At 45.3% G+C, this 21,434-nt stretch overlaps 1 protein-coding gene and 1 pseudogene across 1 annotated transcript in view; one reads left to right on the forward strand and one right to left on the reverse strand.

Moving 5' to 3' along the window:
• The first annotated feature begins 3,278 nt into the window (after positions 1-3,278).
• The window catches only part of RAB3B (RAB3B, member RAS oncogene family), an 83,067-nt gene continuing 64,911 nt past the window's right edge, over positions 3,279-21,434 (forward strand). Inside the window, exons 1-2 of the mRNA XM_007978763.3 lie at positions 3,279-3,465; positions 16,934-17,161. Of these exons, the coding sequence (XP_007976954.1) occupies positions 16,934-17,161 (228 nt within the window). The 5' untranslated portion in view covers positions 3,279-3,465. The remainder of the gene's footprint in view (positions 3,466-16,933; positions 17,162-21,434) is intronic.
• LOC103224820 (small ribosomal subunit protein eS26 pseudogene) lies at positions 13,162-13,523 on the reverse strand (annotated as a pseudogene).

Genomic DNA, 21,434 nt, shown 5'->3' on the forward strand with positions numbered 1-21,434 from the left:
GAGGGAGCAGTTCAGTGTAGCATGTTTGATTTTGCTATTACAGAGGTACCAGCAGTGGGTGATTAAGAGCTCAAGAGTGACCATGGGAACTGGTGGCCAAGGTGATGTGGAGGCCAAGGACTGAGGGACAAGGAACTCCCATAGCTACTGAAGTCACCAGGAGGATGGCAGGACAGGAGCTAGTGAGGATGACCATGAGCCAGGGGCTGCAATCTTTAATGCATAAGGAGCAATTGGGTGTCAGTGATGAGGAGGGGTTGAGGTGGGTATGGCTGGAGAGTACAGGAGAAAGAATTTTTGTACAAGGGTGGAAATGGCCAAGCCGACCCCACATCCTGGTTTTATAGTATATGGGGAGTGGAAAAATGAGAAGCCTTCTAGCAGAGGGCAGCAAAGGAGGCAGTACCTGGAGAATGCTCAGGCAAAGAAGTCATCTGAGTACTCTGAAGAAGTAGAGAGTATATGAGAGTTTGTTGACGAAAGAACAGGATTCTAGAAGGCACAGAGAAAAGGGCTGGCAGTGTGGTGGGCAGTGTGAGTGAAAGGGCTTGGCAAGAAGCTCGGAAGAGTAAGCATCTGAGACAGAGGCCAGACAAGTAGAGGAGCTGTCAGCTTGGGTGGTTCCTAGGCTGGAGATGTACACTGTAGACAGGGTCATAATGGAACTTGGGGGGAAAATGGTTTTGGTATTTGACTTAGACGTCTAAGATCTGAGATGGGGGAGAAGTGTGAGGAAAGACGATTCTAGACCAAGCTGTCAGCTGGCTCCTGTGACCTCAGGAAGACTGGAAGTCCACATCAGGATTTGAGGGTGGGGCGTTAATTGCCTCCTGTATCTGCCTCCTCTAGTGGAAGTGGGACTTTCTAGGGCCGGGCCAGGCAAGAACATTTTCCTACTCCTGTTGACAGCCTCCTGATAATGGGAAACCATTGAGAGATTTTCGTTTGTTTGTTTTTTGACAGAGACTGGCTCTGTTTCCCAGGCTGGAGTGCACTGCTGGAGTGCAGTGATCTTGGCTCACTGCAACTTCTGCCTCCCGGGTTCAAGTAGTTCTCCTGCCTCAGCCTCCCGAGTAGCTGGGACTACAGGCATGGGCCACCATGCCTGGCTAATTTTTGTATTTTTAGTAGAGTCGGGGTTTCACCATTTTGGCCAGGTTGGTCTCGAACTCCTGACCTCAAGTGATCTGCCCACTCGGCCTCGCAAAGTGCTGGGATTACAGGCGTGAGCCACTGTGCCTGGCCAAGAGTTTTCTTAAACAAGGTTGATAGTAACATGGTGACATTTTTTAAAGGGTTGCTCAGGCTTGTGTCAAAATGATTTTGGTATCTGACTCAGAATGAGTGGGACCAGGAAATCTCATAGCTACTGAAGTCACCAGAAGGATGGCACAGAACAGGGGCTAGTGAGGATGACCATGAGCCAGGGGCTGCAATCTTTAATGCATAAGGAGCAATTGGGTGTCAGTGATGAGGAGGGGTTGAGGTGGGTATGGCTGGAGAGTACAGGAGAAAGAATTTTTGTACAAGGGTGGAAATGGCCAAGCCGACCCCACATCCTGGTTTTATAGTATATGGGGAGTGGAAAAATGAGAAGCCTTCTAGCAGAGGGCAGCAAAGGAGGCAGTACCTGGAGAATGCTCAGGCAAAGAAGTCATCTGAGTACTCTGAAGAAGTAGAGAGTATATGAGAGTTTGTTGACGAAAGAACAGGATTCTAGAAGGCACAGAGAAAAGGGCTGGCAGTGTGGTGGGCAGTGTGAGTGAAAGGGCTTGGCAAGAAGCTCGGAAGAGTAAGCATCTGAGACAGAGGCCAGACAAGTAGAGGAGCTGTCAGCTTGGGTGGTTCCTAGGCTGGAGATGTACACTGTAGACAGGGTCATAATGGAACTTGGGGGGAAAATGGTTTTGGTATTTGACTTAGACGTCTAAGATCTGAGATGGGGGAGAAGTGTGAGGAAAGACGATTCTAGACCAAGCTGTCAGCTGGCTCCTGTGACCTCAGGAAGACTGGAAGTCCACATCAGGATTTGAGGGTGGGGCGTTAATTGCCTCCTGTATCTGCCTCCTCTAGTGGAAGTGGGACTTTCTAGGGCCGGGCCAGGCAAGAACATTTTCCTACTCCTGTTGACAGCCTCCTGATAATGGGAAACCATTGAGAGATTTTCGTTTGTTTGTTTTTTGACAGAGACTGGCTCTGTTTCCCAGGCTGGAGTGCACTGCTGGAGTGCAGTGATCTTGGCTCACTGCAACTTCTGCCTCCCGGGTTCAAGTAGTTCTCCTGCCTCAGCCTCCCGAGTAGCTGGGACTACAGGCATGGGCCACCATGCCTGGCTAATTTTTGTATTTTTAGTAGAGTCGGGGTTTCACCATTTTGGCCAGGTTGGTCTCGAACTCCTGACCTCAAGTGATCTGCCCACTCAGCCTCGCAAAGTGCTGGGATTACAGGCGTGAGCCACTGTGCCTGGCCAAGAGTTTTCTTAAACAAGGTTGATAGTAACATGGTGACATTTTTTAAAGGGTTGCTCAGGCTTGTGTCAAAATGATTTTGGTATCTGACTCAGAATGAGTGGGACCAGGAAATCTCATAGCTACTGAAGTCACCAGAAGGATGGCACAGAACAGGGGCTAGTGAGGATGACCATGAGCCAGGGGCTGCAATCTTTAATGCATAAGGAGCAATTGGGTGTCAGTGATGAGGAGGGGTGGAGGGTGGTATGACTGGAGAGCACAGGAGAAATAATTTTTGTACAAGGGTGGAAATGGCCATGCTGACACTACCTCTTGGTTTTATAGGATGAATTGGAGGGTGAAGGCAGGAATTAGGAAGCTGTTGCATTAGTCCAAGCAACAAGTGATGATGCCGGAGTCAGAACAAGGGCAATGGAGACACAGAGGCAGGGCAGGGATATGTTAAGGCGGTGGGATGTGGGGTGTGAAGGAAGCACAGATAGGGCAGAGGACAGCGTCCAGGTTTCTGGCTTCGTTTCCGCTTGTAGTCAGCCTCCCTCCCTGGGCTTTTGTGAAGAGGGAGCGATAGAACGGACCAGAAAGCAGTTTGGAAATGGCAAAACTGTTACCCATCATTAGCTACAGTATCATCAAAGCTAATTACCCTAGTAAGTTCAGTCAATGGAACGAGGCATGACAATTAAGATAAATCACGATAGTCACCTGGAGGTCCTAAGTAACCTCGGATTCCTTACACCTGCTAGGCGTTGAGGGGCGGGGCGGGGCGAACACAGACTCCGCCCCTAGGCGGGGCCTGGACGCGGCCAGAGAAGAGCAGCGCTGGTGCTGGAGCCTCAGCCCTCAGGCGCCACTGTGAAGACAGGACAGGACCCGACCCGACCGCAGCGCCCAGCAGAGCCCTGCCCCGGCCCCCTCCGCTCCCTCCCGCCGCCAGGTCCTACTGTCCCGCCGACCTTACGGGAGCGAACCCGTCGTCCCGCACTCGGAGTCCGCGGTAAGGGGCGCGGCCCGGGCAGCCCGCCCGCGGAAGATCAGGGACCGATCCCCGGCGCGCGGCGCTGGGCACCGAGAGCGGGCGCTGAGAAGGAGCACGGGGCAGCGGAGGGGAGCCGGGGGAGGAGCGAGGGAGGGGGCTCCGCGGCGGCAGAGGTGGGGCTCGCCTAGGGAGGGGTCTCCCGGACCGTGGGGGCAGCCGGGGGAGCTCCAAGGGCGGGAGGAGAGCAAGAAAGACGGCGCTGGGGCTGGGAGGAGAGATGGGGGCAACTGGAGGGCAGCGAGGGATTGCTGGGGGGAAACGGGGGCGTGGGGGGCGACGGAATTGCAAGGAGGGCGGAGAGGGGCTGTGCGGAAAGGGGGGTACCGGGCAGCCGAGAGGCAGCGAACGGGGCGCTGAGGGAGAGGATTGAGGGGTGCTAGAGCGGGGGCGCGGGGGAAGGCCTGGAGGTGAGGAGCTGAGGGGAGGGGACTGGCTGGGCGGGGGTCGTTTGGAGCTGGAGGGGACTCAGGGGCCGAGGGGAAGGGGCGCTGGGCAGCTGGGGAGCATCCCTGGTGCCCTGGTCGGGAGAGGGTCGGGGGTGGGGGATGTGGGTATGGATAGCTGGGATGGGGAAGGGCAGCAGGGCAGTGTCTGGTCGAAAAAGGGTCATTTATGGGGGATGTGGGTAGGGATAGCTGGGGTCGGAGGTGAAGCCCAGCTGGGGACCAGCGTGGGGATAACTGTAGATGGAAGGCGAGGGGTGGGGCTTGGGGGCGGGAAGCCTGGGAGAATGGAAGGGTGAGAGGCCAGGCTGGGTCTACCCAGCTGCAGAGGAAGGGGGCAGGGAGGTGGTGGAGACAGAGGGAAGTGGCCTTGGAAATGGACACAGGGGCCTATATTCTGGTCAGGAGTGGGGAGGAGGCTCTGGAATAGAGTAGGGTCTGGCGGCTGCGAGTGGAGGAATCGTGAGAGAACCCGGAGGGTATAGATAGGGTGGTGGAGCGCTGGGTCAGGCTGGAGAGGAGGCCAGGTGTGGGTTGTGGTGTAAGAGTGGAAAGACGATGGGGATTGAAGTGGGGCCCAGGCACTAGCGGTGTCTTGGCCACTCAAGAGTCCAAGGAGGGGACCCAGGCACTGGACCTTGTTATATGGGCACCAGGGGTCACAGAAAATAAGAGAATCATGGACAGAAAAAGTCATTCAACTCTGTTCTGTAGTCCCAACGTGGAAGGAACTTTGGAGAGGGCAGAGCAGCAGCCTTTGGAAGCTAAGAGAGATGTGGAGGGGTTGGGAGAAAGATGGGCTCTCAAAAAAACAAAACAAAAAAAACCCAAAAAACAAAAAACCACACACACACACAAACAAAACAAAACAAAAAAAACCAAACACAACAAGATGGGCCCTCTTCCCCCAGCTTCCTGGAATCCAGATGGAAAGGGGTGGGAGACAGTAAAAGGAGAGGGTGTGTGTGTGTGTGTGTGCACAGGTGGGTGCCCACCTCTTCTGTGCCTATAAACAGAGGAAGACAATGGAAGCTGTGAAAGTCCCTATATATAGAAGTGGAAAGCCCTGGTGCTGTGGGAGCCAGAGAAGAGGCATTCTTGGGGAGGTGGGTGGGTTGGAGAAGGCTTTCTGGTCATGAAGGATTTAGCTAGCAGTGGAGGAAAGTGTGTTCCTATCAGAGGAAACCGTATGGGAAAAGGCAAAAATCTAAAAGCATCTCCAGTCCAAGAAATAAATCTTCAGTTTCTTAAAGATTATGACATGAAGGGAGGCATCAGTAACCTATAGAAAATCTTTAAATAGGTTTCCCCTCTGAGCTTGCAGCTCCTAGAGTTTCTCTCCATCTCCCCAAAGTATAGTACAGAGCCTGGTACATAGTAGGTGCTTAGTGAATGTTGATTGAATGAATAATTGAGCTGTGGTGGTGCTCCTGCCTCAATTTCTTCATCCATTTCCAAGAATTGTTGTGAGAATCAAATAGGATAATGTAGGTGAAAAGAACTTTGTAAACTGTAAAACACTGTACAAAGAGAGAGGACACTGATGTTATTCTGCAGGTGTGCCTCCGTTCTGTCAGTGGACACACCCATGGCTATCTCTTTCCAATCTGGAGGAGGAAGGAAATGAATATCAAGCATCTGTTGTGTGCAAGATGGAATGCATTGAAAGCATCTTGTAGAATGCTTGACATTTAGTAGGTGCTCAATAAATGGTAGCTGTTATGATATTGTTTCTGTAGCTCTAAGATACCTGGGAAAACAATGAAAAGGTGGTGATGGGTTAGCAGTGAGGAATGATCTAAAGACAGATTGAATTAGAAAAGGAGAGTGTGGCTTAAAGGAGGAGGATGAGGTCCACATTTGCCCAACTCCCTCATTATTCTCACTGAAATGCTTCAAGTAGGAAGACAGGGAATTACATTTATTGAGCCCTTGTTATTGCATATACAGTTGACCTTTGAACAGCATGGGTTTGAACTGTGCAAGTCCACTTATACCCAATTTTCTTTTTCAACCAAACACTGATTAAAAAAAAAAAAAAATACCATGGTGGGTCAATCACAGTGGCTCGAACCTGTAATCCCAGCTATGTGGGAGGCTGAGATAGGAGGATCGCTTGAGCCCAGGAACTTGAAGCTACAGTGAGTTATGATCAGGCCACTGTACTCCATCCTGGGAAACAGAGTGATACCCATCTCTTAGAAGAAAAAGAGAAGAAAATACAGTAGTGAAGGGAGGCAAAGTCTGTATATTCAGAGGACCAACTTTTAGTCTAGGTGGGTTCCACTGGGCCAACTGTGGTTCTTGAGTAGGTGTGAATTTCAGTATAGGTGGAGGTCCTGGAGCCAATCCCTTGCCTATACCAAGAAATTACTGTACTATTGTAGGTGTATTACCCACATTACCTATAATTTTCCCAACAACACTTGTTTTATGAACGAAGAAACTGTCTTAATCTTGTAAAATTTCTTGCCAAGGTCTCATACGTAATAAATGATAGACCTGGAAGCTGAATCTAGTTTGTTTGATTTGGAACTCCAAACTATTTCCACTACTCAGGATGACTTGCTAGAAGAAACTATGAAGCACAGAGACAAACAAAAAAATTAAGGGGTTAATAAAACACCCTCCCATATACAGGTTTTAATTCTTGTGACAGTTTTGCCAGGAAGCCATTTTATGAACTCCTTTTATAGATGAGGAAACTGAGGCCAGGAGTGTGATTTGCCTACGTTTACAGGACCACTGAAAGAGCCAGGGCTTATCTTTCAAATGCCAGGTCGCTTGGACTCAGGCTTATGCTCTTTCCAACAAAAGGTAAGTTCCTTCATTCACTCTTTCACTCCATTTATTGAGCTGATCTCTTCTCGCCGGATTTTAGGGCTCTCTCCTTCTCTTCCCCTGCTCTTTCCTGGCTGAAGTTGGCTTCTTCCTTAGGTGCTTATTTCTGCCGCCTATCAGATTGAAAGGGTTATTTGTTTTTCACAGCCACCCTTTGAGGAGCCATTTCTTTCCCCCAGCCTGGGACAGGGATGACTTCCCAGATGGTCCCTGGGCCTTCATCTGTATTGCTTGTCACGGAGATAGCTCTATCATTTTATGTGACTGTCACAAAATAGAGGAAAGATTTGATTGATGCTTATCTTACAAATGCAATTCTGCACGCACCACTGTGCAGTGACCTGTCTGCTTAGATCTGCCTCAGGCGGCTGCCTGCTGGGATGCTTTTTGCCTGTCTTCCAAATGTCTGAGTAGCCCCTGGCCGCCCCCTCCTAAGAAGATCCCCTTGGGGGCTTCCATCTGAATGAGCCTTCCAGCCGAACTCAGCTCTCTGCCTCTCCCCATTCTCACACCACCTACTGGGAAAGCCATGCTGCGTGTGCATAAGCAGATGCTGACGGTGTGGTATGGCAAGTACAGTATGGTAGCAAGACACTCAGGATGTTGGGGATGCTTCTTTTTTTAATTTTTATTTTTAGAGATAGGGTCTCACTCTGTCACCCAGGCTGGGATACAGTGGTGCAATCATAGCTCACTGTAACCTCGAACCCCTGGACTCAAGTGATTTTCCTGCCTCCGCCTCCCAAGTACTGAGGACTACAGGTGCACACTACCACATCCAGCTAATTTACATTTTTTTTGGCTGGGTGTGGTGGCTCATGCCTGTAATCCCAGCACTTTGGGAGGCCGAGGCGGGCGGATCACAAGGTCAGGAGATTGAGACCATCCTGGCTAACATGGTGAAACCCCGTCTCTACTAAAAATACAAAAAATTAGCTGGGCGTGGTGGCAGACGCCTGTAGTCCCAGCTACTGAGGAGGCTGAGGCAGGAGAATGGTGTGAACCCAGGAGGTGGAGCTTGCAGTGAGCCTAGATCGCGCCACTGCACTCCAGCCTGGGCAACAGAGCGAGATTGTCTCAAAAAAAAAAAAAAAAAAAAAAAAAAAAAATTGTAGAAATGGAATCTCACTGTTTCCCAGGCTGGTTTTGAACTCCTGGCCTCAAGTGATTTTCCCACTTTGGCCTCCCAAAGTGTTGGGATTACAGGCATGAGCCACCATGCCCAGCCAGAATGCTTCTTTATTCACTCTAAAATTGTTATGGTTTTCATTTTCCTTAATCCCGTGAAACCTGGAAGCCATTAGGTAACAGAAGTTCCATTCATGACCCTCCAACTGACTTGCTGTGTGAGCTTGGACAAATCACTTGTCTTTGCAGAGCCTCATTTTTTTTTTTTTTTTTTTTACCTATAAGATAAATGGAGGTAGATCAGGAACTGAAACAATTTTTTACTCTTGCCATCACTCCCTAGTCTCATATCTGTGGCAGTCATAGCTAATAAAGGTAGACAAATTTCTCACTGATTCTACACAAGGCTACAAGTATTTTTCTCAGCACATACAATTCTCTTATTTAAAATTCACAGCGCCTTGTGAAAGTAGGTATTATTGTCAGATGAGGACACTGAGGCATAGAATTTAAGTAGGTTGGCCAAGTTTACACATTGAGTTACTGGGAAAGCTGGGCCCAGTAGCCAGGCTTTTTGTTACAATAAAGCTGCTACTCCAAAGTCCCTTCTAATTCTAGCAGTTTAAGAGTGTGAAGCTGGGCTACATCAGAAAAATGAAGACCAATAATCTGACATTTACACTGATAGTCTGGCACTTGAAAAATGCTCTATATGTGTTTCTTGAAAGACATAACACCCTCTAAGGATTTCCTATAGGTCTAGCGTTGATCAGATATAAGTATGGATAAAGCCCCCTTGAATCCAGAAGAGGGAGCAAACAGTTAATTGTAAAACAGGCCCAAATAATGGAGCCACGATCAGGGAGAGGGCAGTTGAACAAGATTTGCCTGCAGAGTGAATTAAAGGTGCCAGTGAAATAATATATGTTCAGTACCTCCGTGGACCGAGAAACTGTGTCAGATTGTTTACATATAGTACTACTCATTCTATTTGTACCAAGCTCTGTGAAGTAGGTGGCATTTTCTCTATTTTAAGGTAAAAGTGCTGTGGCTTAGGGAATATGACTTACCTAAGAATTCATCTGAGGGGTAGAGCATTGATTTTAAACTTTTTCATAACACCGCAGGGTACTAAGTCTAGTCTCGGCTGTTAGCTGTGAGATTTGGGCAAATCCTTTTAATTTCTCACTTTCAGTTTCCTTCTTGATCAAATGGAAATAATCATCCTGTCTTTCCAGCTTTATTTCCCAGGTTTATTTAGAGGATAAAATAAGATAAAGGATATGAAATGGTGGTAAAGATCAAATTTATGTTTTAGTAAAGTGACTCTTTGACCAGTAATTCCACCTCAAGGAATCTCTCTCAAGGAAATAATTAGGAAAATGTACAAAAATTTATGTAATGTTCACTGTAGTTTAATTTATAATAATTAAGAGTAGAAAAACAACTTAAAAACAACTTCCTAAAGAAAGTGACAATATTAAATAATTGATCTGGCTGGGCCAACATGATGAAACCCTGTCTCTACTAAAAATACAAAAATTAGCCGGGTGTGATGGTGAGCACCTGTAGTCCCAGCTACTTGGGAGGCTGAGGCAGGAGAATCGCTTGAACCCAGGAGGTGGAGGTTGCAGTGAGCCAAGATTGTGATTGCACCATTGCACTCCAGCCAGGGTGACAGAGTGAGACTCCTCAAAAAAAGAAAAAAAAAAAAGAATTGATCTTATGACACATCTATAGGATGGAATATAATGTAGTCAACTGAAATTATTATTATTTTTTTAGAGGTTTCAAAGTCTCATTCATACTTTTTTTTTTTTTTTTTTTAAGAGAACCTCCACTGTTGCCCAGGCTGAAGTGCAGTGGCACGGTCTCGGCTCACTGTAACCTTTGCCTCCCAGGTTCAAGTGATTCTCCTGCCTCAGCCTCCAGAGTAGCTGGGATTACAGGCAGCCACCACCACACCCAGCTAATTTTTTGTATTTTTAGTAGAGACGGGGTTTCACCACGTTGGCCACGCTGGTCTCGAACTCCTGACCTTGTGATTCGCCCGCCTTGGCCTCTCAAAGTGTTGGGATTACGGGCGTGAGCCACTGTGCCCACCCCATACTTTCTTTCTTTCTTTTTTTTTTTTTTTTTTTTGAGACAGTTTCTTACTCTATTGCCCAGACTGGAGTGTAGTTGTGCGATCTTAACTCATTGCAGCCTCCGCCTCCTGGGTTCAAGGCAATTCTTGTGCTTCAGTTTCCTGAGTAGCTGGAATTACAGGGTACGCCACCACGCCTGGCTAATTTTTGTATTTTTAGTAGAGACTGGATTTCACCATGTTGGCCAGGCTGATCTCAAACTCCTGAGCTCAAGTGATCCGCCCGCCTCGGCCTCCCAAAGTGCTGGGATTACGGGGCTGAGCCACTGCGCCTGTTCTCAAAATATCATACATTTGTAGTACTTTCGGAATTATTTAAATCCAGTCATGCATTGCTAATGACAAGGATATGTTCCGAGAAATGTGTCATTAGGTGATTTCATAGTTGTATGAACATCATAGAGTATACTTACACAAATCTATATGGTATACGGTATAGCTTACTATACACATAGTCTATATGGAATAGATGGCCTATAGCTCCTAGGCTACAAACCTGTACAGCATGTTACTGTATTGAATACAGCAGGCAATTGTAACACAGTGGTAAGTATTTGTGTATCTAAACACATCTAAACATAGAAAAGGTACAGTAAAAATGTAGTGTTTTTTTTTTTTTTTTTTTTTTTGAGACTGAGTCTGGCTCTGTCACCCAAGCTGGAGTGCAGTGGTGCAATCTCAGCTCACTGCAACCTCAGCCTCCTGAATAGCTGGGATTACAGGCATCTGCCACCATGCCTGGCTAATTTTTTGTATTTTTAGTAGAGATGGGGTTTCATCATGTTGGCCAGGCTGGTCTCTATCTCCTGACCTCAAGTGATCCACCCGCCTCAGCTTCCCAAAGTGCTGGGATTACAGGTGTGAACCACTGCACCCAGCCATAATATGGTATGATATAAAAAATGGTACACCTGTATAGGACATTTACCATGAATGGAGCTTGCAGGGCCAGCAGTTGCTCTGGGGGAGTCAGTGAGTGAGTGGTGAGTGAATGTGAAGGCCTAGGACATTACCATGCACTACAGGAGACTTTATAAACACTGTGTACACTTAGGCTACACTAAATTTATTTAAAAATATTTTTCTTCAATAATAAATTAACTTTGGCTTACCATAACTTTTAAACTTTATAAACTTAAAAAATGTTTAAAACCTTTTAGACTCTTTTATTTATTATTATTATTTATTTTTTTTTTTTGAGATTGAGTCTTGCTCTGTCACCCAGGCTGGAGTACAGTGGATCTCTGCTCACTGCAACTTCCACCTCTCGAGTTCAAGCAATTCTTGTGCCTCAGCCTCCTGAGTAACTGAGATTACAGGCGCACACCACCACGCCCGGCTAATTTTTGTATTTTTAGTAGAGATGGGGTTTCACCATGTTGGCTAGGCTGGTCTCGAACTCCTGACCTCAAGTGATCTGCCTGCCTCAGCCTCCCAAAGTCTGGGATTGCAGGCCTGAGCCACCATGCCCAGCCATAGACTCTTTTATAATAACACTTAGCTTAAAGTACAAATACATTGTATGGGCTTTTTTGAGATGAAGGCTCACTGTGTCACCTGGATTGGAATGCAGTGGTGCAATCATGGGTCACTGCAGCCTCAAACTCCTTGGCTTGAGCGATTCTCCCACCTTGGCCTCCCAAAGTGTTGGAGTTACAGGCATGAGCCACTGAACCTGGACTTTTCTTTCTTTATTTTCTTCCTTAGTTTTAAAATGTATGTTTGAAATTATTTTGTTAAAAAGGAAGACACAAATACACACGTGAGCTTAGGCCTACACAGGGTACAGGAGCATCAATATCACTGCCTTCCATTTCCACATTTTGTCCCACTGGAAGGTTTCAGGGACAATAATAGGCATGGAGCTGTCATCTCTTATGGCAATGTCTTCTTCTGGAATACCTTCTGAAGGACCTGCCTGAGGCTGTTTTACTGTTAACTTAAAAAAAAAAAATTAAGTAGAAAAAGTACACTCTAAAATAACAATAAAAGTGTAGTAAGTAAATATAGAAACCAGTAACATAGTCATTTATTATCAATATCAAGTATTATGTATTGCACATAATAGTATGTGCTGTACTTTTATACAACTGGCAATGTAGTAGGTTTGTTTACACCAGTGTCAACACAAACATGTGAGTAATATGTTGTGCTACAACGTTACCATGGCTACTATGTCACTAGGCAATAGGAATTTTTCAGCTCCATTATAATCTTATGGGACCACCATTGTACATGTGGTCTGTCACTGACTGAAACGTTGTTATGCGGTTCATGATTGTACTTTTAAAATTTAAGTGATTTGCTAAATAATAACATACCATATATTCTAGTCTATACCTTCTGTGCATATGATATCAGCTATTACAGTATGCATAGAAGGTATAGACTAAAATGCATGGTATGTTATTTGTATATAAATAAAAAGTATAACTAGATCTCTTTGCTTATATATGCAAAGGCTATCTCTGAAGGATATATAAATTGATAACATGTATGCCTCTGGGGAGGGAAGCTGGATCAGGAATCAAAGATGGAAGCAAGAGTTACTTTTCAGTTTAAACCTTTAGGTTTCATATTACTTGTTTTTGATGCCAGGAATTAAGAAAATAATGCAGCTGGGTGCAGTGGCTCTTGCCTGTAATGCTAGCACTTTGGGAGGCCATGGCGGGCAGATCACTTGATCACGGTTTGAGACCAGCCTGGACAACATGGTGAAACCCCATCTCTACAAAAAGTACAAAAATTAGCTGGGCATGGTGGCACATGCCTGTAGTCCCAGCTACTCGGGAAGCTGAGGTAAGAGGATCACTTGAGCCCAGGAGGTCAAGACTAGTAAGCCAAGATAGCGCCATTGCACTCCAGCCTGGGCGACAGAGTGAGACCCTGTCTCAAAAAATAAAATAAAATAAGAATTAAACTACAGCTGGTAAAAAAGGTAATACTTGCAAATAGGATATGCTTGAATTGTTTTCCATAAGTGTGTATTACCTTTTAAATTAACAAATAAAATATAATATTAAAATAGATGGCCTGTTTTTTAAGTACAATTTCCATTTTAGTTTTCTCCAGAGAATAGTCCATCTTCAGTCTTTAAGGACTCAGCTCCTTACATGGGCTTTGGTGGGAGCCGTACAGCAGCACCCGCAGGTCTAAATCCGGGTGGGGGTGTTTGGTCCTTGCAGACTTCATGAGGCCGATTCCTGACTACTTTGCTGTGAATTGCACAACTCACACAGTAATGTAGCTTCACATACTGCTTGGGAAGCACATAGGCATCAAAGACGCTTGCTTCAGAAATGTCCCTGACTGCTGTGGCCTCCACTATGTTTTGAATGACGAATTTCTTAATGGCCTTGTCCTTGTACACACATTGGGCACATTTCATGCAGTGAATAGGCTGCACGTGGTCGCGGGCCTTTTTTGGCACGACCGTTGTTCCTTCTTTTCTTTGTCATCTTGGAGGCGTGGACTGGAGAGAGGAGGGTTTTTTTTTTTTTTTTTGGTAGAGACAGTCTTGCTCTGTTGCCCAAGAGGGAGTGCAGTGATACAATCATGGCTTACTGCAGCTTCAAATTTCTGGGCTCAAATAATACTCCTGCCTCAGTGTCCCAAGCAGCTGGGATTATAGATGTGTGCCTCCACACCTGGCTAATTTTTTACTTTTTGTAGAAATGGGGTCTCCCTATGTTGCCCAGGCTGGTCTTGAACTCCTGACCTGAAGCCATCCTCCCACTTGGGCCTCCCAAAGTGCTGGGATTGCAGGTGTGAGCCACTGCACCTGGCCTTAGGTGGCACTCTTGTATGAAAAAATATTGAAGGACATACACTAAAATGTTAACAGCCATAGTTTCTGAGTGGGTGGGATGTCAGTTAATTTTTTTTTTTTTTGGGTGGTGTCTTGCTCTGTTGCCCAGGCTGGAGTGCAATGGCATGGATATCAGCTCACTACAAGCTCTGCCTCCCATGTTCATGCCATTTTCCTGCCTCAGCCTCCCAAGTAGCTGGGACTACAGGCACCCACCACCACACCCGGCCAATTTTTTGTATTTTTCTAGAGATGGGTTTTCACTGTGTTAGCCAGGATGGTCTCAATGTCGTGACCTCATGATTCACCCACCTTGGCCTCCCAAAGTGCTGGGATTACAGGCCTGAGCCACCGTGCCTGGCCAGATGTCAGTTAATTTTAAATTCTCTTTTTTACACTTTCATATAATATAATTTTCAACTTTTTTATAACGAATACATTCATAGTAAGAATTTTCTCTTGTGAACAAAGAAAGATGACTGGCAAACAACAGAGTGGAGGATGGTGTGAGGTTGTTGTGGTCGCGTCCCTTGTTTTAATGTAGTAAAAGCATAATGTGGCCAGGAGTGGTGGCTCACACCTGTAATCCTAGCACTTTGGGAGGCCGAGGCAGGTGGATCACCTGAGGTTAGGAGTTCAAACCAGCCTAGTTAACATGGCAAAACCTTGTCTCTATTAAAAATACAAAAATTAACCAGGCATGGTGGTGGATGCCTGTAATCCCAGCTACTTGGGAGGCTGAGGCAGGAGAATCGCTTGAACTCAGGGGGCAGAGGTTGCAGTGAGCCAAGTTTGCGCCACTGCACTCCAGCCAGGGCAAAAGAGCAAGACTCCGTCTCAAAAAAAAAAAAAAATAATAATAATGCTTTTGCATGGCAAGTTCTTGCAACAGCCTTTGTACCTAGTACCATGAAAAGCTGAAAAGTGGCTGTGAGATGGTTTAAGCAGTCAATGGCACCCTCCCTTCCAGCCTCACTTTCTTCCTCCATGTAAGTGCTATGCCTCGGTCTCCAAGTGTCCTGGACATGTTCCACACTTGCCTAGTGAGTCTTGTCATGGGACAGATTGATACAGGGATGGAACTTAGAGTCTCAGATAAGGATTGAGAGCTGGGAGCAAAGAGAAGAAAGAACAGAGACCACAGGAGTCCAGTGGTGACATATGCAAGGAATTTTTATTAAAAGGCTGCTAACAATCTTACATATTTGTCTAACTTTTCTTCAAGAAAGCTTCAAACCTACATTAATCAGCTCCTTATCCTTACAGCTCACCTGAGAGGCCCAAAGAGCCACACCCACCAGCCTCATGCCCTTTATTTTCCCTTGGGGAAAAAAGGAATTCCTAACAAGAATGAAAATCCAGACACCATCACACTTGAATGCTGTCCTCCCACCCTCCTCTGACCACTCATCCAGCCATTTGGGTACCCTTGTGCTGAGCACAAGGGGAGATTTCAGGTGGAGAAGCAGGGTACCTGAGGCTTCCAAGACATAGGAGAAGCAATTAAAGACTTAAATAAGACCATGTGACCAAGTGCTGAATTATGGAGTTCAGATTTGGGTGTTCTAGGAAAGCAGAGGGTGACAGAACTGAGAAGGCTGGGGTCTCAGGAAAGGTCTGGCATGTATTAAATATTTGCTGAATGAATGAATGAATGAATGAGTGAACAAATAAAGGACCTAGGCTTTGAAGGCTTTGGAATAATAAGGACATATGTTCACACCTGTGTGGAATTTACCAGTTGATAATGGTTTCATCCATTGTTATCTGGTTTGAGTCCTGTGATAGCCCTGTGAGAAGAGCAGGGTGGAAATTGTTCTCCCCATTTTCCAGATGAGGAGATTGAGCCCCAGAGTGATGAAGTGACTGTGATGAATTCAGCACACATTTCCTGACTGTTCATTATGTGCTAGGATTCGTGCTGGAAACCAGACATCTAGGAATGAAGTCCATTAAGGCCCAGCTGCTCATTCCAACAGTGCTGAAGTGATATAAGAGCTGTTACAGTGTTCTGAGGGCACAGGGGCAGGAGTGCCTGTCTCTGCCATGCACAGGGAAGCTGGCACTTGACCTGGACCTCCAAGGATGGGTAGGTGTTTGTTAGGAGGAAAAGAGAATTCTAGGCAGAAGGAATACATGTATAAAGGGACAAAGGCAAGAAATAATGTGGCTTATTTGTCATAAAGTGTGTAATTAGATCTAAAGGAAGCACAGGTTGGTGAAGAGAAGGGGTATAGGAAGATAAAGCTTAGAGAGTTGGCTCTTCGGTTAGTTGGTTATTTGTCAAGTTGAACAGTTCGGACTTGATCTTTAGAGCTGTGGAAAGCCATGAAAGTTTCTATTTTTTATTTATTTTATTTTTTAGAGATGAGGTCTTGCTCTGCTGCCCAGGCTGGCATTCAGTGGCATGATCATGGCTCCCCGCAACGTTGAACTCCTGGCCTCAAGTGATCCTCCCACTTCAGCCTCCTGAGTCATAAAAGTTTTTAAAGCAAGAGAGTGATAGCTCTTTACTGAGTCTTTCCTTGGATGTGCATGTGTTTGCTGTTCTTGGCTTTTTTTTTTTTTTTTTTTTCCTTTCTCCACAATAGCTCAGGAGCTGCTTCCTCCAGGAGCCTTTCCTTGATCACCGGGCCTCCAGGCTCAGTAAGATGCTTCTCATGGACTTCCTCAGCCAGGACTCCTCTGTCTTATCACTTATCTACTGCTTTGTTACTCTGTGTTGACCCACCTTTTATTCTAGTCTTTGTCCACCTAGAGGTCAGGCACCATGTCTGACTCATATTTGTAAGTCCCATGACCAGCACAGGGCTTGCCCCAGATCAATGTGCTCAGTAAATATTTGCTGAAGGAATGAATGGGAGGAGCTGGGTTCCACCCCAGTGCTGAGACAACATTTGGGGCAGGTGTAGTGATGGAGTGATTCTGAGTATTGTGCATTTCCTCAGTGCTGCTGGGGTAAGGAGTGCGTGCGTGAATGGTGGGGTGACCATTAGAAGGTTGGTGACTCAAGGTGACACTGAAGGTCTGTTCCTGAGTGACCCTAGGTCTCTCTTGCAGATGGCTTCAGTGACAGATGGTAAAACTGGAGTCAAAGACGCCTCTGACCAGAATTTTGACTACATGTTTAAACTGCTTATCATTGGCAACAGCAGTGTTGGGAAGACCTCCTTCCTCTTCCGCTATGCTGATGACACGTTCACCCCGGCCTTTGTTAGCACTGTGGGCATCGACTTCAAGGTGAAGACGGTCTACCGTCACGAGAAGCGGGTGAAACTACAGATCTGGGTGAGTCCTGGGAATCTTGGGCATGATTTTCCTGAGAGGTGGCTGGCCTGACAATATAAGGGCTGGGAGGTGGGGCCAGCTTGGAACTTCTGGGGCTTGCAGCATCAGGCATTAATGCTGTTTCAGGTGTGGCCCCTGGGTTACCCTCTGCTAGCTTTATACAAGTTTGCTCTCCTCCAGGGGTTCAGTTGCTTCTGCTGTTTAACTATACAGGAGGTTTTATGTTGGCTTGTCTAAATGAGTGACCAAGAAACTGGGGCTTGGAGTTAGAGACTTGGGTTCAAATTCTGCCTCTGCCACTTACTAGTCATGGAACTTGACTGAATGACTTAACTTCTCTGGGGCACCCTTTCTTCTTTGGGGATTGTAATAGCATCTGCATCATAAGGCTGTTGGGTCCTTAGTTCCTTGGCATAGTTCCTGGAACATTGTAAATGCACACTAAATGTTAGCTACAGTATCAGTTATCTACTGTCCTATAACAGAACACTTTATAAGTTCATAGTGCCGGACTGGGCAACATTGTGAGACCTCATCTCTACAAAAAATAAAACAAATAGCTGAGCATGGTGGTGGGCACCTGTAGTCCCAGTTACTTGGGAGGCTGAGGTGGAAGCATTGCTTGAACCCAGGAGGTCGAGGCTGCGGTGAGCCATGATCATGCCACTGCACTCCAGCCTGGGCAACGGAGCAAGACTCCATCTCAAATAAATAGGTAGATAGATAGATAGATAGATAGATAGATAGATAGATAGATAAATTTGTAGTGTCAAACAGCAATAATAATTCATTATCTTATAGTTTCTGTGGATCAAGCATTTGGGAGTGGCTTGGGGCCTCCCATGAGGTGTAGCCAGCTGTTGGCTTAGGTTGCAATCATCTGAAACATAGACTGGGGCTGGAGGATCTTTTTTTTTGTTTTTTTTAAAGACACAGCCTTGCTCTGTTGCCCAGGCTGGAGTGCAGTGACATGATCTCGGCTCACTGCAACCTCCACCTCCTGGGTTCAAGCGATTCTCCTGCCTCAGCCTCCCGAGTAGCTGGGACCAACAGGTGCCCGCCACCATGCCCAGCTAATTTTTGTATTTTTGGTAGAGATGGGGTTTCTCCATGTTGGCCAGGCTGGTCTCGAACTCCTGACCTCGTGATCCACCCGCCTCGGCCTCCCAAAGTGCTGGGATTAAAGGCGTGAGCCACTGCACCTAGCCTGGGGCTGGAGGATCTTAAGGCTGTACACTCACATGTCTGGTGCTAGCTGTTGGCAGGAGGCCTTACTTCTTTCCCATTTGGCCTTTTAGAGTGTCTTCACAGAGCTGCTTAAGTGTCTTTATTTGTGTAGGAGCTGGCTTTTCCCAGAGTGAGAGATGTAAAAGGCCACAGGAAGTGGCAATGTCCCTTGTGAGTTAGCCTTAGCCTTACAGCATTCTATTGGTCACTGATTCAGCATGGGAGGAAACTACACAAAAGTGTGGATATTGGGAGGAAAGTATCACTGGGGACCATCTTGGAAGCTGGCTGCCACAGCTACTACTATTATTAGTATCTACCAGTAGTACTAAAAAATTATGTGCATATTTTAGATGATATAGCAACATGTAGATCATATAGTTTTCAAAAATGAATTCGTATTTGGATTGGAAATTTTGAAAATTTGTGATTTAAAGTATTCAAAACATGTATTATTATTATTATTATTTTATTTTTTTCGATACCGAGTCTCACTCTGTAGCCTGGGCTGGAGTGCAGTGGCACTATCTTGGCTCACTGCAACTTCCGCCTCTCAGGTTCAATAGATTCTCCTGCCTCAGTCCCCTGAGTAGCTGCAATTATAGGCGTGTGCCACCATGCCTGGCTAATTTTTGTATTTTGAGTAGAGATGGGGTTTCACCATGTTGGCCAGGCTGATCTTGAACTCCTGACTCAGGTGATCCACCCGTGTTGGTCTCCCAAAGTGCTGGGATTACAGGCATGAGCCACCACACCCAGCCAAAACATGTATTATTTATTATCTTTCTATTCTACATGTTAAATGTACATTAATACATTATGCGTATGTCTTATTGGGGCAGTCTGTATATAGTACTTTTCTTTTTACAAATTATTTCCCATATATATTATCTCACAATTAACACTATGAAGCAGGTACTACTTTAATACACTCCTGTTTTGCCGAATGAGAAACTCAGACTCAGAGATTAGTTAACTTACCTTAAGTCAACGACACTGCTATAAAGTGGGATTTCAAGAAGATCTTCTGATTCAAAAGTATATGCTCTTTTCTCTACACTGTGCATCTGCGGTATTATAGAGTTCATATTTCCCTTCATGATAATGTCAAATATTATATAGGGATAAAAGTTCATTGTTCATTTGCTCTCTATTAAAGGCATTGAGGATTCAGAGATCATTAGAAATAGGAGAAGCTATATGAGTCGTCTAGTTCACGGATTCCCAGACCCATGGCATCAACATCACCTTGGAATTTGTTAGAAATGCAACTTCTCAGGCCCACATTAGAACTATTGAGTCAGAAACTCTGGTGGGTGAGTGACAACGATCTGTGCTATGACAAGTTTTCCAGGTGGTTTTGTGGCAGGCTAACTTTGTAGAACCACTTAGTTTAACTAGCTTGAGGTGAAAGTCAACATGCGTTTACTAAAAGCACCTATTAGGTGCCAGGTGCTTTCACTTGTGCTATCTGACATCATCCTTGCTGTTCGTGCACAGGGGGATGTGAGCACAGAATATTTGGGGCGTGGTGAGCAATACAGTAAAACTGGATCAAGGTTGTGAAAGAGCAGAGTTGGTGCTGAGAGAGAAATTTGCTGGAGAGGCTATAGGCGGCAGATTGGGGTTCAAAGAGATCTTCCACGGCAAACAGAAAGTTCTTGTCATCAGCCAGAGAATTCATGCTTGATGACTCCTTAGGGAACTGAAGAAATTATTAGAGCTTACTTTTAATCTTTGAATATAAAATATTTTTTACTGTATTTACTATGTGGATTGTCAGAAGCGTCTTTGTTTGATCACCATATCAGATGGTCAGATAGCCTGCACTCAAAAAATCTTGAGATAGGAGGAGCCATTCTGCCCTTCTAAGGGGTTGACAGTGGACTGACTCACTTCTTCGTTTATGTTCGGCCAGTTGTGAGCTTTTGTGGTTTTCTTCTGCCTGGTTAAGTGGATTTATTGATTACATGATCTAGTTTTAACTAAATGAAATGTCATAATGGATATATGGCTTTTAAAGAGTCCTATAAAGAAACCTCTGATTGAAGACTATACTAGAAGATTATAGTGAACCCAAATGAGCGTAAAGAAAATGGCTGAACTGATGTTTTTCCAACTCCCAACACAAGTTCATTGTCAGCCACATTTGGAGGTAAAATCAATGACAATGTAATTAGATCTGACATGGTCAATCTCCCATCCAAGTACTAACCAGTCCCAACCCCTCTTAGCTTCCAAGATTAGACGAGATCGGGCATGTTCAGGGTGGTATGGCCATAGATGACACGGTCATTCTCGTTGCTTTTGCTGAAGGGAAATTAACAAAGGGTTTTTATGTGTGTGTTTGTGCTTTTATGCAGCAAAAATAAAGTTTTCTGGACTGTTCATGAATACATTAGATTTTAAACATTTAAGTATTGTTTATTTTAACTTATATATTTTAATATCTTTTGTGTATAGAAGTAGACATGTAGATATATAATCTACATGTAGATACTGTGCATGCTGTATCTAAATTTTTCTTACTTAAAGGGATGTAAGTTGGAGACCACCACCATAGGCACTGGGAGCCATAAAACGGTTTAAACAAGTTAGATTTGCATTTTAGAAAAATTCCTGGCTTCAGTTTGAAGGGTAGATGTAAATGAGGCAAAGAAACCAAGTTTTGGATCCAAACTCATCAAATTGTATACATTAAATAAGTGTATTTTTTTGTGTATCAATTATACCTCAAAAAGCTATCTAAAAATTAATACACAAATATAGTAGTGACCAGCTATAAAAGAAAGGAAGCAAGCAAGCAAGCATGCAAGGGCTTGGGTAAATTATATGGGGCTGAACTAAGTGTATTATTCTGCTCTGGCTGCCATAACAAAATACAATTGAAATTAATTTTCTCACAGTCTGGAGACTAGAAGTCTAAGATCAAGGTGCCAGCAGGGTTGATGTCTGATGTGAGCTCTCCCCTCGGGCTGCCTTCCCACTCTGTGTTCTTGTGGCCTTTCCCTGGTGCATGGGCATGGGGGAGAGAGGTGCAAACTCT

Source organism: Chlorocebus sabaeus, chromosome 20 (genome assembly GCF_047675955.1).
Source record: "Chlorocebus sabaeus isolate Y175 chromosome 20, mChlSab1.0.hap1, whole genome shotgun sequence".
In the NCBI taxonomy this organism is placed as follows: domain Eukaryota; kingdom Metazoa; phylum Chordata; class Mammalia; order Primates; family Cercopithecidae; genus Chlorocebus; species Chlorocebus sabaeus.